General features: G+C 46.3%; 1 protein-coding gene across 1 annotated transcript in view; it reads left to right on the top strand.

Annotated features, from left to right (window-relative positions):
* ABCC4 (ATP binding cassette subfamily C member 4 (PEL blood group)) overlaps nt 1-17,851 on the top strand; it is a 1,754,849-nt gene that overhangs the window by 775,790 nt on the left and 961,208 nt on the right. Inside the window, exon 11 of the mRNA XM_078657605.1 lies at nt 7,591-7,782. Coding sequence (XP_078513731.1) covers nt 7,591-7,782 — 192 coding nt within the window. The remainder of the gene's footprint in view (nt 1-7,590; nt 7,783-17,851) is intronic.

The raw sequence follows: 17,851 nt of genomic DNA, 5'->3' as shown, positions 1-17,851 counted from the left end.
GACTGGGTAGGGGTGTTCTGCTTAATTCAGATACTCTGTCCATCACCACCCCCTTTATGAATCGTTTTGGCCACCACAAGCGTGGAAGGGTATGCTCAGATGTGAGTCCCTTGCTCACTGTACCATCAGGATTCAAGCAAGCCGGGCCAAAGACGGCTGTAATGCCAGAAACCGGTCCCCGGAAGCTTGTTTCCTTTCCAGTAAAGAATTGGCTTGGTAGTTTGGTCTGCCCTGTTCCCATGATGCACTGGGCCAGGGACAGACTAATTTGCATGTAGCCAGGTTCTGAACTGGGATGGTGCAGTGAGCTAAAAAACGGTGATGGATCAAGCCCTGTTCTTTTGACTGGGTAGGGGTGTTCTGTTTTGGGTATCTAAACAGTGTCTGTGTCCTTATGCGAGACCTCGCTGTCTCCTTCGCTGGCCCCTTCAGTCATATCCTCGCTTGAAGAGCAGGGAGTGCCGTCGGAGACGGAGTAAAAGTGCTCTAAGCCTGCTTCAGGTGTCCAGGGGGGTTGAGAGCTAGAGGGCGCCACCAGGTTTTGAATAACCTTGTTGATCTCCTCAAAGTTGTTAGTCATCATTAGGCTAGGAGCACAGAATGATTGATCATTGGGGCACTCGCTGGAGGGTTGCTCTGGTAAGGAGGGTTTTTCTGTGCCTTCGGGTACTACTAATGTATGTGCTAGGGCCAGGGCTGGGGCCGCAGCGGCGCCTTTGGCCTCTTCTAGGCAGAGTACGGGAGTTTCCCTGATGCTCTCTGCTGTAGCATCCCCCTCTGTCTGAGTGACTGTGCGTGGTTTGGCAGTTATAGAGGGGTTGCCGGTCTTTCCTAGTCCCAGAAATATTTTCGCCGGGGGAGGGTGAGTTATATCAGAGTTTTAAGGGTCCTTACCCCCCACCCACCCCCCCCCCCCGGCTTATTCACCGGCTTCCCCTGCGATTTGGACCCAGCACTGACCTTGGTTCTGTGGCTGGTTGCACCTCCCGAGACTCCTCCTGCAGTGGCGGCGCCGACGGCAGCAATTGCTGAGCTCTTGGAGTTCTGTGGGTCGGTGATAGTAACCGGAGTTTTCGTTCTGGAGCCTTTCCGCGCCCCTGTGGCACTCATGCTGCTGCTGTGCGGGCAAATCTGCTGAATAGGTCCGCAGTGATCTCTGCTTCCAGCCAAGAGTTCAGCGGGGTTTTTGCTGAGGAGGAGAGCGCTGGCTGTCAAAATCCCTCGCAGGATTGCTTGTGTTTGTGAGCCGGCAGTCACTATTATAAAAAAAAGTAACACTTCCAGAGCTGCGCTGAGGGCCTTCCAAGTGTTAGGGGTCGTGTCCGGAATTGTAATCATCCAGCATCTCCTTCGAGTCGGGAGTTTCGACAGTTGAATGCGCGTCTGACCTCGCCGGGTCAGGATCTGCCAACGCATCGCTCTGGCATCTGTCAGGTCTGTGCAGGGCAGCTGGCCGAGTGCTACGCTTCCGGCGTGGACGGCCGAGCGGCAGAGAGCTCACGTAGATTCCATCTTGCTCTGCATCAGCTTTTCCTATTGAATAGGTTGTTCTAACTGGTATTGGTATCTCCATTTAAAAAAAAAAAAATTGTTTCTATTTTTGAATGTGTGTATCAAGGGTTATATTACGCTGAGAGGAGGTCTGCCACTCTTTCACAAGGATGATGTCATCAGTGATGTCATTTGAGATGTCATCAGTGATGTCATGAGTGATGTCACTGACCATGTCATGAGTGATGTAATATGTGACGTCATCAGCAGTGCATTGTGGGCGCGCGAGTTATAGTTAGCTAAACTAACTATAACGGAGGAATTTCAATGGTTTTGTATGAGTGAAATGTCCAGCTAGCTATAACATGTATGAAACCTATGTTTTTTTCAGTGAATTTCTAAGGTTTTTTAAATGCTAATTCCTAACTATAACGTGGCTGAAACCTATGTTTATTTCAGCGAATTTCAAAGGTTTTGTAAATGATAATTTTTAAATGTATTGTTATATTTTTTTTATACTGATTTACTACAATATTTTAAATTATTTACTTTTAGATATTTTATTTTTTGAATTACATTACATATTTTTTAAATAAATTGAAAAATAAATGTTTTTAAAAATATTGAAATTTTAATATTTTTATGTTTTTAAATAATTTTTTAATTTATATATATTTTATATAGCAGACAATGATATCCTATGGAAGGAAATTCAAGTTACTGTAACTACGATTAGAATTACTTTTCAGGATCAGTAGTGGGCTGAAAGATGCAGCACTGAGGTCTCTCCTGATAACAGGTGAGTAAATCTGAATTCGTAGTTCGGCTGATTTGTGAGGAATTTTTTAAACTTCCAAAACTCCACACTTAGAAGAATGTCCAAGTGAAACCAGTCAATGTTAGCCTATGGAAGGAAATTCAAGTTACTGTAAGTATGGTTAGAATTACTTTTCAGGATCAGTAGTGCACTCAAAGATGTAGCACTGACGTCTCTTGTGATAACAGGTGAGTAAATCAGAATTAATAGTTCGGCTGATTTTACAGGAATATTTTGCTCACTAGTGAAGGAAGGGTGTTCAGAGGGCACGCCCCCTTTTTACAACACTCTGCAACGCAGCTCCCTGGTGCTTACTGGAGGTACCTGATGGACTAGTTGGCCCCTAGGGGACCTCTGGATTGAAGAAGAATTAATTCCCCAACTTAAAACGCGCCACAGAGCATGTTTGCATACATATCACCTCTAGCCCCGCCTCCTACCTTCACCACTGTGCAAACACGCTCCGTACCGCGTTCTAAGTTGGGGGAATAAGTCCCCTTGTATACTGGGGGTCCATGGAGGCCAACTAGCCCACCAGAAACCTCCAGTATGCGCCAGGGGGCTGCGTTGTAGAGAGGTGTAAAAAGGGGCATGGCCTCATTACACCTCTCTGCAACGCAGCCCCCTGGCGCGTTTGCAGAGGGGGAACTAATTCCCCTTGCATACTGTGAGTCCCTGGGGGCCAACTAGCCCACCAGCAACCTCCAATATGCGCACGGGGGCTGCATTGCAGAGAGGTGTAATGAGGCCACGCCCCTTTTTACACCTCTCTGCAACGCAGCCCCCTGGTGCTTTTTCAGAGAGGGAACTAATTCCCCTTGCATACTGGGAGTCCCTGGGGGCCAACTAGCCACCAGGAACCTCCAGTATGCGCCAGGGGGCTGCGTTGCAGAGAGGTGTGAGGAGGCCACACCCCTTTTTACACCTCTCTGCAACGCAGCCCCTTGGCGCTTTTTCAGAGGGGGAACTAATTCCCCTTGCATACTGGGGGGTCCCTGGGGGCCAACTAGCCCACCAGGAACCTCCAGTATGCGCCATGGGACTGCGTTGCAGAGAGGTGTAATTTCTATTTTGGGCATTTGTAAAGCGCCTGGTGACGCCACTGGCTTGTCCCCGCGCTGTAGTAAGTGAGAAATGACCGCCCTCCCTCCCATTAAAAGTTACCTGCTGAAAAGGTGAGTTTTGAGCTTTTTCCTGAACAGGGTTTCAGATGGTTCGAGACGTAGTTCTGGAGGCAAGATATTCCAGCATCTGGGAGCGAGAAATCTAAAAGATCTCCCTCCCATACGGGCCTTCCTTACCCTGGGAACCGTCAACAGTCCGGTCTGAGACGACCGTAACTTACGGGTAGGCTCGTAATGGGTCACCAGATTCTGAAGCGGTACAGGGGCTTTACCGCTCAAGATACGATGACATGTGGAGAGGGCTTTAAACTCAACCCTCTTCTCCATAGGAAGCCAGTGGAGGGCTTGAAGAGCAGGAATTGATGGTAATCTCCTGGGGAGCCTGAGTACAAGCCGTGCAGCGGCGTTTTGGAGGACTTGAAAGCGGCCCATGACCTTTTTCGTGGCCCCCAGATAGAGCAGATTCCCATAGTCAAGTCGCGAGGTGACCAGGGCGTGCACCAGCGTCCTTCGAGCAGAAATGGGAAGCAGATCTAAGACTTTCCTTAAAGCTCTTAGGACCCCGAAGCACATCCCCGTCACCCGGCTGACCTGGGGATCAAAAGCCAGGTCTCTGTCCAGCCACACGCCGAGGTTCTTGGCCTCCTGACAGGGAGCAGGGACCTCACCCAGACAGGGCGGCCACCATGCCGACGACCAAGCAGAGGGCCCTCCCCCCACCACGAGCACCTCGCTCTTGCTACCGTTCAGTTTTAAACAGTTAGCGGACATCCACGTTGCAAGATCTTGCATGCAATTCCTGAATATGTCCGCTGCAAGACCGGGTGCACGCGATAGGGAGACGACCAGCTGCGTGTCGTCGGCATACGACACCAGGCGGAGGCCGTGACCCTCCACGATGGCCGCTAGGGGGGAGACATAGATATTAAATAAGGTTGGGCTCAGGGACGAGCCCTGAGGCACGCCCTGGCCCAACTTGATCTCCCTCGAATAGCACTCGCCCAGCCTGACCTGGAAACACCTATCAGACAGGAAAGACCTGATCCAGCCCAGCGCAGCGCCTGCAACCCCTCCTCCACTCAGACACTGTAGCAAGGTGGAATGTGCTACAGTGTCGAATGCTGCGCTTAAGTCAAGCAAGATCAGAGCCATAGTGTGGCCCTCATCCACGCCCTGTCGCAGTGCCTCAACCGCCACAAGAAGCGCCGATTCCGTCGAATGACGGGGGCGGAAGCCAAATTGCGAGTCGTGGAGCAGCGACGCCTCCTCCACGTGCTGCATGAGTTGGATATTGGCTATTTTTTCCGCCACTTTAGCCATGTAAGGCAGGAGGGAGATAGGGCGGAGGTTATCAAGTTTATCAAAATTTACATTGGCTTTTTTCTGTAGGGGTAAAACAATTGCTTGGCGAAGCACGCCCCTTTTTACACCTCTCTGCAACGCAGCCCCCTGGTGCTTTTTCTGAGAGGGAACTAATTCCCCTTACATACTGGGGTCCCTGGGGGCAAACTAGCCCACCAGCAACCTCCAGTATGCGCCAAGGGGCTTCGTTGCAGAGAGGTGTAAAACGGGGCGTGGCCTCATTACACCTCTCTGCAAGGGAGCCCCCTGGCTCATACTGGAGGCTCCTAGTGGGCTAGTTGGCCCCCAGGGACCCCCAGTATGCGAGGGGAATTAGTTCCCCCTCTGCAAACACTCCAGGGGGCGCGTTTGCAGAGAGGTGCCAGGGGGGGCGAGGCGTGGCTTCCTCCCGATCCCATTTAAAAAAAAAAATACTATTAAGAAGGGGGGCTGTGTAGCCCCCTTCTTTTTCTTTTTCTTTTTGGCCCTGGGGACCCCATCCCCCAGGGCCTGCCCCTAATTTTTATTTAAAATAAAAATAAAAAATCGGGAAGGGGCCGCGTGGCCCCCCACCCAGGGCCATACTCTGCCCGGGGACCCATTCCCCGGGGCATGGGCCTTTTTTTTTTTTTTTTTTTTTTAATTAGGAGGGGGGCTGCTTTGCCCCCCTCCTGGGGTCACCTTTGACCCCGGGGACCCCATCCCCTGGGGCCGGCCTTATTTTTATTTTTTTTGGGGAGGGGGGCCACTTGGCCCCCCTCCCGGGCCACTTTTGGCCCCGGGGACCCCATCCCCCAAGGCCTGGCCCTCCTCGTTGGGGGCACGGTCCCTGCCAGCTCCCTGCATCCTGCCGGAGCCGGCATTGTTTTTCTGCATGGGGAGCAGCTACCATGCTGCTCCCCATGCAGAAAAGCAATAGTCTTTGATTTTTGGAAGAGAGAGCAGGTTTCCTGCTCTCTCTTCCAAAAACCAAAGAAGTTTGCTATGGTAGGGCAGTAGCCTAACATACCAACAGCAGTGTCCCGGGGGTGGGCACCCCGGGAAACTGCAGGAGCCGGCCCTGGGGGATGGCGGTCCCCAGGGCCATCAAGGGCTCCAGGACGGGGGCCGCGCGGCCCCCCTCCAAACAATTGCAAAGCCCCAGGGGGTGGTGGTCCCCGGGGCTGGGGGGTCCATTACGGACCCCCCTATTTTAAATATTAGTGCCCCGGGGAGGTGGCGGTCCCCGGGGCGTGTGGGGGAGCTTGAGCCCCCCCACTCAGGTAAAAAAAAAAAAAATTATGCAAAGCCCCGGGGGGTGGCGGTCCCCAGGGCTGCGGGGGGGCCGTGAGCCCCCTTGCATACTTAGTAAAAGAGGCCCCGGGGGTGGCGGTCCCCGGGGCTGCGGGGGGCCGTGTGCCCCCCGCTATCATAATTACTTTGCCCCGGGGGTGGCGGTCCCCGGGGCAGTATGGGGGGGATTGTGGGGGGGGGTTTGCCCCCCCCCACACATATTTTAATTATGCCCCCATGATTTGGCCCCCCTGGGGGCTAATTTGAAAAAAACAGACCCCGCGATTTAAAAAAAAAATGGTTTGGCCTTGGGGGTCCTTGTGGGACCCCCTGAGCAGGACTAGGGGGTCAAGGTGTTTCTAGCCTGCCCCCTTTTTGCGTTCTGCACATTTGTTTTTCTGCTTTTTTGTGCCTCGGTTCTACCGAGGCACAAGATGGCTGCCAACACTTCTTGGTTTGGAGTGTTGACAGCCAATTGGCATTCAGCTCGTGCTCGGGAAGGTACGCGTACTGTAAGCTTACGGTAAGCTCCTCAAGATATATCTATGATTTTACTTTTGATTTTCTCAGGAACTACTGAACGGATTTACACCATTTAACAAAAAGGGTGATCTGCGAACCGAACTCTACCTTTTTGCCAAATTTGGTGTAATTTCGTTCAGCCGTTCGGGCTGTAGCCCTGGCTAAAGGTCCTATGGAAAATTGTATGGGGAAAACACGTTTTGGGACCCCTCTTTTTTCTCGGCCCAAGCTTGACACATCAACCCCACACTTTCAGGGAAGGAGCGGAGCGGAGCAGGCCATCTTCTTGGAGAATTTTGCGAAGATTCGTCAACCAGCGCCAAAGTTATTCCAAATAGAATGTTGTGGATTTCCTATGGAAACTAGGTCCTAACTATAACTACCTACTGGCGACCGCCAGTAGGTGACATATATATATATATATATATATATATATATATATATATATATAAAACCTACTGGCGGTCGCCAGTTGGTAGTTATGGTTAGAACCTTGTTTCTCTAGGAAAAGCGTTTTCCTTTTGCCAATACATTTCTTCGGTGTCGTTGGATGAATCTTCGCAAAATGTTCAAAACGAATACGCTAATCAGTCTAGCTCCTGTGTTGAAAGTTTCTAGGTGATTCTTCAAGTGGGGGCCGAGAAAAAGGCGGGGTCCCAAAATGCTTTTTCTCGATGTTCATTTCCATAGGAAACTGTTGACGCAGCTACAGCCCAACTGCTGAACGGAGTTCAGAGAGCACTCTTTGTGTTAAATGGTGTAAATCCTTTCAGTAGTTCCTGAGAAATTTAAAGATTTCTCAGATATACAACTGGGGACGTGGAGGATCCATGAACCCTCCCAAGCTCGTGTCTGCAATCTGCCAACACAAGAAAAAAGGTAAAAAAACATGAAAAATTATTAGATGCTTTACAACTACATTAGTTGTGAGAACTCAGTAGTTTTCATTCTATTAATTGTTCTTGTGGTGTAAATAAAATGTAAGAGTTAAGTGTAATTTTCAGTGTTTCCTTACTGTTGCAGTCCTCACTTCTCAGCGCTGTTCTTGGAGAACTTAGCAAGGACGAAGGCTTTTTGGATGTTCGAGGATCAGTTGCATATGTCTGCCAGCAGCCCTGGGTTTTTACTGGCACAGTCAGGAGCAACATCCTGTTCGGGAAGGAATATGTGAAAGAGAAATATGAACGAGTACTGCGAGTCTGTGCTCTAAGAAAGGTATGTGCTTACTTGCTTATTGCTATTGGTCATTCATTTCAATACATGTATAATCTCTTGGGAACATTTATTATCTGCACCTAATTACAGTGGAAGTGTTTTGCTCACTTTGTTGGCCTAAACATTTGTTAAGGCTGTGCAAGTTTAAATTGTGCTGGCAAAGTTGTGTGAAGCTCATAACGTCACACATTCTTAAAGTTGCAGAATTGGGGGACAACTTCACCAGGGGGTGAAATTTCCTTCAAAAATAGTTCTACAGAAGCTTTTCCATGCATAAACCTTTTTTGTGGAATAACTATAACACAACATTGGGCTTTACAGAATTTTTTCCCCAGTTTAGTCTATATTTTGCAGAATTTTCCACCTGCGTTAAAAGCTCTATTACATTTATTAAGCTCATGAAGTTGGCAGAATTAAAAAAAAGAAAGTGGTCAGAACTTTGCACACCATACACTAGGATGTTATCACACATTTTTTGACATTTAAGTATAGCAATCTGTACGTTTCGTTAATTTCACCCAAAGGTGGTATCAATAACTCAGGATTGCTATGAAAGTTCACTAGTTTCAATTTTACCTTCTACCAAACTTTCACCTCAGTAATCACAAGCATCATCCCAGAATGCTAAAATCAGTCCTGGATTCACCCTGAGTCTGTGTGCAAAAAAATTAATTATTGCCCTCCCCATTAGATTTGGTGTCATAAGATTCAATGGGGCAAAAGCTGCACTTCCTCTGTGTATTCCAAGAGCCACTGTTCCCTGTATCGCTTCTGCAATGAGCACGCAAGTGGGCACAACGGACATAATAATAAGTGAGTAAGCGAGTGGCGGCGGATAGGGAACGGGGCGGTGGGGGCAGTGGGTGGGGGTGGGAGGAGGATTTCATTTTTTTTTTTTTAAATCACTTACCTTTTCTACCATCTCTCTTCGTTGTCTCCACTTCTCTTCTCTTCCTGACTCCAGTCTGGAAAAAGCAGAAAGCAAGTAGGCTTCCAGAATTAAACAGGCTCCCCTCACAACGCGGGCTCGGCGCTCAGGCAAGGAGCCTGTGCATGATCTCCACCAGGCTGTGCATTACAGCTTTCTGGGGAACATGAAAAGTGTGCATGACTGTTTGGCTGTCCCAAGACGGCCGGCCAAGCAGTCATGTGCACTTATTTTGCACAAACCACTCCTTCTCTCTGAGACACCATCCCCACCCTAACCCAGCCCTGCAGCAACCAAAAATAAAATCATGAAAACTTGGTTATTATCATTTAATTTCCCCATTTTCCACTGCTCTGTGCAGTGGGAGCCGCCCCTAGGTAACATACTGGTCACTATAGCTTTGCAGAAGATACAGATGCATCAACAACAGGCCCATATGTATCCAGTGGCCTACCAGCTGTCTGGGATGGATTCTGAGGAAATGGCACTTCATTCAGTTCGGGAACTATTTCTCCTATAATCCATCTTTCCCTCGCCCTCTGGCGGCCTCTTGAGAGTGGTGTACGCGAGCCATCAAAGGGCCCTGTGGATCATGCCGGAGATGCTGCAGTATGCTTGAGAGATCCCACTGCAATCCATATGGGCCTTTAGGAGCGAGCAGGAAGAGAAGGTGTGGAAATTAGGGTGGCTTATGCAACCTGGTTGACCTATTCCATGACAGAACCCTCATCCCCTTTGACCAACTGTCAGAAAGTATGGACCTCCTGGCTGCAATTCCCGGGGTATGAGGAGGATAAGGGAGCAGTGCTTTCTCTATCCCTCACATTTCTGATCTCTTTGGTGGCCTTGATTATGGCTGTTTCTGTACTGTGTTCAGGTCAAAAACCGAACTGGGAGAGATCTAGTAAGTCATGTTCTTGTATGAACTGAGTTAACTGTTTGTTCTTAATTGTTTCCACTATCTTGGCTAGGAGAGGTGGCCTGGATATCGGGAGATAGTTGTTAGGTTTAGAATCGTCCATATCGTTTTTTTTATCAGTGACAGTATTGAGGCATTGTTCCACAGGGCCACAACGGTGCCAGATATGAACATATTGTTAAAGAGTTCTGTGAGCGGAGGGCACACCTCCTTCGCCATATCTTTCAGAAATGCAGGAGGACAAGGGTCCAAAGGGGATCCAGATTTAATTTCTTTGATGTGTTTTTCCACTAGTTCCGTAAGAAGCTGTGAAGGATCTTTCCACTGAGATCTGAGCATGGGGGTATTTCAATGGGAACACGAGTGGGGATGGCTTCAAAAGAGTCATAGATGTCTTTAACTTTATTTCTAAAGGCCTCTGCAATGACCTCGCAAAAGCTGTGGTTTTTTCTTAGCTTTTTCAATCTGCCTGCTTTTTTGGTTATTGTGTTAATTCCCCAAGTTTTGTCCAGATATTGTATAATCATGTGCACATGGATAAATGGCTGAATTGTACAATGTTGTTATACAACCTGCTGTACTCTGCTGTTATGGTTGTACTGTTTGCCATTTTCATTGTATTGAATAATACAAAATCTCAATAAAGATGGTTTTGAAAAAAACCAACCCATATGTATCTTTATTTACATATACTTTATATACCTAGCTATTTTTTCTGTTCTGTCTGAAATACTTAAACTTCACATGTGCTGCTTATATGCACCAAGATGATAGCGCCATTCAATAATTTGCGGCCATGTGCTTTTTTGCTCTATACATTTTGCAGGGTTCAGAGCAATTGTGAGCAGTAAAAATCAAACATTTTTCTTTTGGCTACATAGACCATTTTTTATTGTCAGGAAACTTCACTATTCTGTGCAAAAAGGAACAGACTTCCAATATTTAAATGGTGCTGAACAGCTCCTCAGTGCAAATTAATGTCACTTAGGTAGTTTCTATCATTCTGCCCTTTGTCTTTTTTAGCTGCAATTCAACCCTTTCAACGTTCACTATTCTTTCAACTTGTCTTTCTTTTCTCCTTGGCCTTTCACACTTTTGAACTTTCCTTTTTTCCCAAAGACTTGAACAAACCCACTTATTTACACATTACCCTTTCATGCACTGCATCATATTTCTGATGGACGTGACAACTGCCCCTAAATGCCTCCAAAGACCATCAGGGAAATAGAAGCAGGGCCAGTTACTCCCAAGGTCATTAGACCAATGCTGACACTGTTCCCATGTGCCATATTGGTTGGTCCAGAGCAAAGTCGAAGATGAGTCCAAAACAAAACATAAGCAGTCCCAGCGAGACACTCTGCCTCCTCAGTGTTCTTAAACCAGTAAGAAGTCTCAAAGTTGGTGTTTGAAGGAGCCAACCCTGGCTTTGACATCTAAATCAGAACCAATTATGATTCAGGAGCTGCTGCGCCTGAGTTTCCCAGACCGTAGCAAATTGCAGCCTTCAAAAAGGCCAAACCGCAACTGTTCAAATTGATTCCTTGTCCCCGTGACACATCTTCAGCCCCAATGACCAGTTGGGGCCCCAATTGAACATCTGCTGGTGAGTCCTTCCCCAGCGCCGGCTTGCCATCATTTGGTCTCAGCCCACCTGGCCGCGCCATGACCCCCTTTGCAGTAGGTTCTGCCTGTTACTCCAGTTCCAGTGCGAGTCCCCTCTCCAATGGCTCCTGTTTTAAACTCAGCCTGGACTCTGTTAGTAAATCCAGAATCAGCTTTAACTAGGGTCTGTGAGATTATTTGGGAGAGCACAAGGGCACAGCCTCAGGTTAGGATGACTCTCCTCCATTTTCCTTGCCACAAAGGCAGTACTTTAGGAAAATGGAGGCCGACTTTGGTGGCCTTGAGCATGTTCCTCATACTGAAAACAACGATGAGGATGGCAACTTGCTCATTACACTGATGCTAGCTTATATTTGACCTGCAAATTGCCAGTGGTTTAAACATTTCACTTGAAACAGAAATTAATGTGCCCTTAGTTTCCCAAACTGAAGAAAGTTACCCTTTGGAGCTGGTTGTATGCAGAGTTGCCTACTGTGAAAATGTAGGCTAAACGTTTCAAAGGCATCTTGCAATCTGGGCCTCTGACTAGGGAGCCCTTGCTTCCATTTGACAAAGTCCTTAATGATTCTCTCATGGCAAACCAGTTCAGACCTTGCCCTGCATTGCTAGTGAGTAGCCCTATTGGTTGGCAACATAGACCTATATCAAGTGATCTGACATTTTGAAGCAGCATCCTTATCCAGGGAATTTCCAGTTCAAGCCTCTACAAGTAATCCTAATCCAAAAGCATTTCTCACTGCACCACAGGACTTGCAGTCCTTGGAGATTTTCTCAAGGGGCAAGAAAGACTTATCTTCATTGAGCCTTGCATTCTGATCCTTAAAAGGTGTATGCCTCGTGGGTTGCTACACCCATGCCCTCTGGGATATGGTAGTGAGATTTTAACCACCTTGCTACAGGATTTCCAGAATCCTTCACCCAAATCATACAGAATTACTTGGACATAGTAAGGCATCCCTAACATAATCTGACGCCATGCTTGTCCTTCGATGGGGCCAGGCTGTTTGGTGAAAATGGGGCTTAGGTCTACATTGTTTCATAGACAATAGAATTATGGCTTAGTCTCTGGGACTATTTTCTCCCACTTGTCTGTTCCCTCTGCAACATTGAAAATGTCATGGGTGCTTGAAGGGCCATTCCCTACCACCAGATGCACCTCTTGTAGACTGTCCAACTGAGTGCTTTCATGGCTTCAAAGGCAGGGGTGCTGCTATGTGTCGAGGCTAACATCAAGTGCAACAGTCTTCAATTTACATCTTCTGCTGCTGCTGCCTCTACTAAGCCATTTGTGAAGCCGATAGGGCGCTGGATTGTTCATAATCTTTGTGCTTGGTGCGCAGTTACTTCAGACCAGTGGGCCTGTTACAGCCAATGTTTTTGACTGATCCTCTCCACTATGCTCAACTTTTGAACACATACGGTGTATCATGCTAATAGTGTATCTAGAGATGTTCAGATGTTGCTTCCTGTTACTTGCTGGTACCCAAAAAGGAAGGGCTATGGAGGGCCAAGGCTGATCCTAGCCCTTAGGCTTTCTAACGCTTTCCTCAGGAAAGGAACAATTCAAGATGATGAACTTGGCCCAGGTTCTGTTGGCCTTTGACCCTGAAGATTGGACAGTGTTCTTAGACTTGCAGGTCGCATAACTTATGCAGTCCCACAGGCAGTAACTCAGCTTTGTGGTGGGGTCATAACATTAAAATCTTCGTCCTGCACTTTGACGTTATCTCGCCCCTTTGGGAGTTCACAGAGATCAGGTCAAAAGTTGCAGCTCACGTTTGCAAGTTGGAAATACACCAATGACTGGCCACAATGACTGGCTCCTGAGGGCAGACAAGAAGAAGGTGACCGATTCATTGCAGTCCAATTTAAGGTTCTCGATCAAAAAAAAAAACTTCACCCCCAGCCTGGGAAGAGGATTTCTTTTATCAAGCCCATACTAAACATTGTGATGTCGAAGTCCGTTACACTGCTGTGAGGCATCTGGTGCGATGATCCCAATGTTTCAGGAGCGAGCACTTGTTCTGGTACAGATGATTCTGTGACTTTTTGCGCTCATGATCTTGCATATCATGCTGGTGCCCATAGCCCTTCAACCAATTAAGTCCCTTCAGTGGAATTGCTGCTCTCAATGATCCTAGCACTTGGGTTCCCTTTCGACAACATTTGTATGTTCAATGGAGCAACCCAGGATCTGCAGTGGTGGTTGACAGATACCCACCTGGTGTGCGGAGGACGGCCGACTTTACCCTAGCCAGAACTTACGGTGGTAATGAGTTGCATTGTCTCTTAGCTAGGGCAATGCATCTTAATGATAATGCAGAGATCAGGGATTTCTGGAGGTGACCCCATTACATCAGTTTTCTGGGCTTTTGAACCATGCTGCTGGCCCCAAGACTTTTCTACCTTCCATCAAAGCAGATCATACCAGTTTTAGATGGACAACACGACCGCCATATGGTCCTGCAACAAACAAGAGAGAGTTGGACCCTATGTCGTGTCTAGCGACTGTGGCAGTGGCTGGCACCTCACAGGGTCTCGCTGACTAGCAGGCTCCCTCAAGATCAGGTCAGATCAACTCACTAGGCATCATATTGCCAATCACGAGTGGCGTCTGCTTCTAGAGGTGGCAAAGGGCATCTTCACACATTGAGACACACCCTCCATAGATCTGTTCGCTACTCCTGAGAATGATCAATGATCAGCTGTTTCTTTAGCATAAGACACTGTCCCAGCAGCAGTGCACATTCCTGCGTACAAACCTCCACAATCTACACCACTGTACGGGGACACTGAGCAGGATTAAATGCTCCTCATTGCATTTACTTCTGCTTGTCAGTTTAGCCTCCATTGTTCCTGACAAATTGGTGCTTCAGATGCATGTATCCTTTCTTCTGACATTGCTGTCATCTTTCGTGTGGGCAGTCCATCATGCTTCCCTTGTCTCCTTTCTGCCATATCCCTCTAAGGAGGAAAAGAGGCCGCACCAGTGGACCTTAATTAAATCCCTTAGTGTCTGTCTTGATCATGAGTTCTGGGTGGATGATCAGCTCCATGTCAGATGCAATGTGGTACAAGAACAGACCTTTCCATGTTGGATTATCATTTGTAGAAAGCTGTGCTAAGCCTTGACTACCAAGGACCCTCCTCCAGGGAGCCATTGGGCTCATTCTAACAGTCTGCCACTGTGTCCTTGGTGTGAGGTTTTCAAATTGTGGACATCTGCAAAAGTTTTATATTGTCATCTATATATTCACATATTCACACAGTATCCGTCAGGAGAACAAATTACCTTTGGTAATGTGTTTTTTTCTAGTGAATACTCTAACTGTACATTCATCACTGCCTCCCTCAGCCGTTTTCTGTGGCATGAACTTCTTTGGAAGCAGTAAGGTTCTAAGTTAGATTTTGCACACTGTTGGTTTCTCCATTTGTTAATCACGGTGCAAAGTTTTTCGGGAATTACTGACGTCAGCACATGGGTGGTACTCATATGCAGCTCCGTGTCATCCCTTTCAGAGGCAGGACAGAGACCAATGGTGCCTGCCAACTGGTCTGGCAACTGGGGAGATTCAAAAGGTGAGAAATCTGCAGTTAGGAAGAGTAGTCACCAGAAGAACGTTACTAAAGTTAAGTAACTTGCTCTTTTTCCTCATAGATGGTCCCTACATTTCCCTATTTCAGTTTTTCCTTTTGAGCCAAGACATTTTTTTCCCTCAGTTATCCCTTAGACTATTCAGAATAATTCACTTCTTTCCGTCTCCCATGATTTTTCTTGATTCCCCTTCCATAGTATTCTGGCATCCACAGCACTTTCTGCTTTCATTATGTTTTTCTTCACAACTGCCCAAGACGTCTCTACACAGTCAGTTTTTCCACCTGGAGCCCACATATTAAATGTTTGTGTTATTTGTATTATACTAAATATTTCAAGGATTTCCAATTTTTCTAAGGATTTTTGCTTACCAACACGCACGTTTCTTTTCATGCTTAATTTTCTTATTTGCTCTCCCATCAAGTTAATATTTCTTTCATGTATTTCTGCTCCCATCAGTATCATTATTGTCCCTCGTGCTTTTCTAGTCTCTCATCAGGATGTTATATCTTTCATGGGCTTCATCACATATTTTCTCTATCGTCTGTATTTTTCTGCTCCTCCAGACATGTATTTCCCCAAATGTTTCTTTCCTGGCTCTCTCCAGGATTTTTTAATTTTGTTATTAATTTTACACTTCTTCGGAGAATTGTCATTCGGTTCCAATATTGTTTTTCTGGTTCCATCATACATTAAAACTCTGCTGGGAAATGTCAGCGTTCCCTGTGATCTAGGATTCTCCTGGCCTAATTTCAATCGCTCCCCCATAGATGTTCTGCTCTACCCATGATCGTTAATTTCCATTCTGAATTATTAACCACCTCAAGCCCCCTGCAGTTTATTAAATCCCTCAAGCTTTTCTGTCGTTCTTCAGGATTAAGATTTTCCCTCCCATACACACAATTTCTCATCCTCTATTGGATTGCCAATGCCGTGTAGTATTTTGATCAATTGGTAGCTGTAATGATATGTTTAGCGTTTCCAGATTTCTTCCTAGGATTCTCTGGTCTCCAGCATTTATGAATTCCCCTCCATTCATTTTATTTTTCTTCAAAAAAAGAAAGGAGGAAGATGAATCGTGCCTCGCTCTATTCTTTTTTATTTTTCTTATGTAAACAGTTTTGACTAGAGTACGAAATACAAACTATTTTCAATCCTTTGTGGATATGAGTATGTTGAACTGGTAGGTCTACTGGGTGTTTGCCTTTGTTTTTCATGCATTGAAGGAAATCCTGTTTTTTTCTGTTTAGTGTCGGTGCCTGCCAACACAATTGTTAGCACGTGCCGGTGACTGCTTTCTTTATGTAACAGGATCGTAAATCCGATATTTGTAACCGTGAGCCCCACCCTCCAGAGTGAGTTGATCCAGTCTCTGCGCCACACCTCTGAAAATCTTACCTAGCCAGACGTTGAGATTTACAATTTGTGTGGTAGTAAGGAGATTACAAACGGAAGACACGCTGCTTTGAAGAATAAGGCACAAACCGATATAAGGACGTGACGTGAGCAAGGAAATGACCCAATTTATGCTAAAAAAACGTAATTGCTCCAAAGGTTGTATAACTACTCAGGAACTACAAAACATGAATTCATAATATATTATTTTTGCAGTCTTTTAGATTAACTGATACTTGATAATGACGTTAACAAAATAGTATGGAACGTTTCATTGACAGAATTTCCGTGTTAAGCGAAGTGAATGATCAGGGGCAGGTTGGGGAGGTATGGGCTGGAATCAATTGAGGAAACTTCCCCATATTCTTATATCACTTTCTCATTAAAGACTCACGATTTCACTTTAATAGGGAAACGTAAGCGGACTTCCCTATTCAAAACAAAATGATAAGAGTTTGAGTAACAAAGAAACTATAGTTTACATTTCAAAATCTATATAAACAAAGCAAGGTATAGGTAAAGCACAAGAACGGCATATGAAATAGGAAAGACATTTGCGTTGGGTATCAGCTTGTTGGAATTGGCCCTTTTTGCAGGATCATCCCTGAAATTTTTGCCTTTCTTCTAGCCTTTTTTCTGACCTGGTGTTGGTGGTTTTAAAACTCTGGGCACTTCAACACTGCTGTTCAGTGTAAAGTGCACGTGCTCTCTGTGATAAATATGGCAAGATTGGTCTACACCTGTTTGGCATATTTAATTTACCTCTCAGTCCCTTGTAAAGGGGCATCTCAGATACCCAGGGCCAGTAAATTAAATGCGACTGGTGGGCTTGCAGCGCTGATTGCGCCACCCACCAAAGTAGCCTTTCAAACGTGTCTCAGGCCTCTGCCATTGCAGGGCCTGTGCACGCAGTGTTACTGCTGCTGTGACGTGGCACCTAAAGTGTGTGCCATGTCTGTGACTCCCGTTTTACTGCATGTCAGTCACCCCTAAGATAGGCCCTAGCTGGTCCTATGGAAGGGTGTATTGTGGGTAAAAGGTAGGACATATACCTTAAATGTGTGAAATGTCCTGGTGGTGACAAACAGCCATTTTGGTTTCTCACTACTGTGAGGCTGCCCTCCTATTGGAATGCATTGGGGATTCCCTGATAAGTGTTTCAGTGGGAATTCCTGATATGAGAGGAGCAGCGTGGTCAAGTTTGGTATATTTGGAATAGTGATAATAAATGCTACACAATGGTGTGCACAGATTTATTATACCTATTTTAGAAGTTCTAGAAGTTTGTGCAAAAACAATTCCCAACAGGTATTACGTAGAGACAGTTTCAATAATGTATGCCATATGCATTACAAAGGAACAGAAACAAGGAGTCAGTTGATTTAGGAAAGAGTGGTATTATTCACCAAGTCACAGAAGGGATTTTTATATGCAAATACAGTTTAAGCAGCACTGTAAAGATCAGATCTAGTGACAACCCAGTGGCACTTGGTGCAAGGTGCTATATACAGTAAGTGAAGTGAAGGTGCAAGTGCTTAAAAACAGCAATGGCGACGCATAAGTGAAAAAATACATCAATTTCAAGCTCCAAACAACAAGTTACAATCAC

Source organism: Lissotriton helveticus, chromosome 8, assembly GCF_964261635.1.
Source record: "Lissotriton helveticus chromosome 8, aLisHel1.1, whole genome shotgun sequence".
Classification (NCBI taxonomy): domain Eukaryota; kingdom Metazoa; phylum Chordata; class Amphibia; order Caudata; family Salamandridae; genus Lissotriton; species Lissotriton helveticus.
Note: the sequence above shows the minus strand (reverse complement) of the source record. Positions and strands in the feature narration are given on the sequence as shown.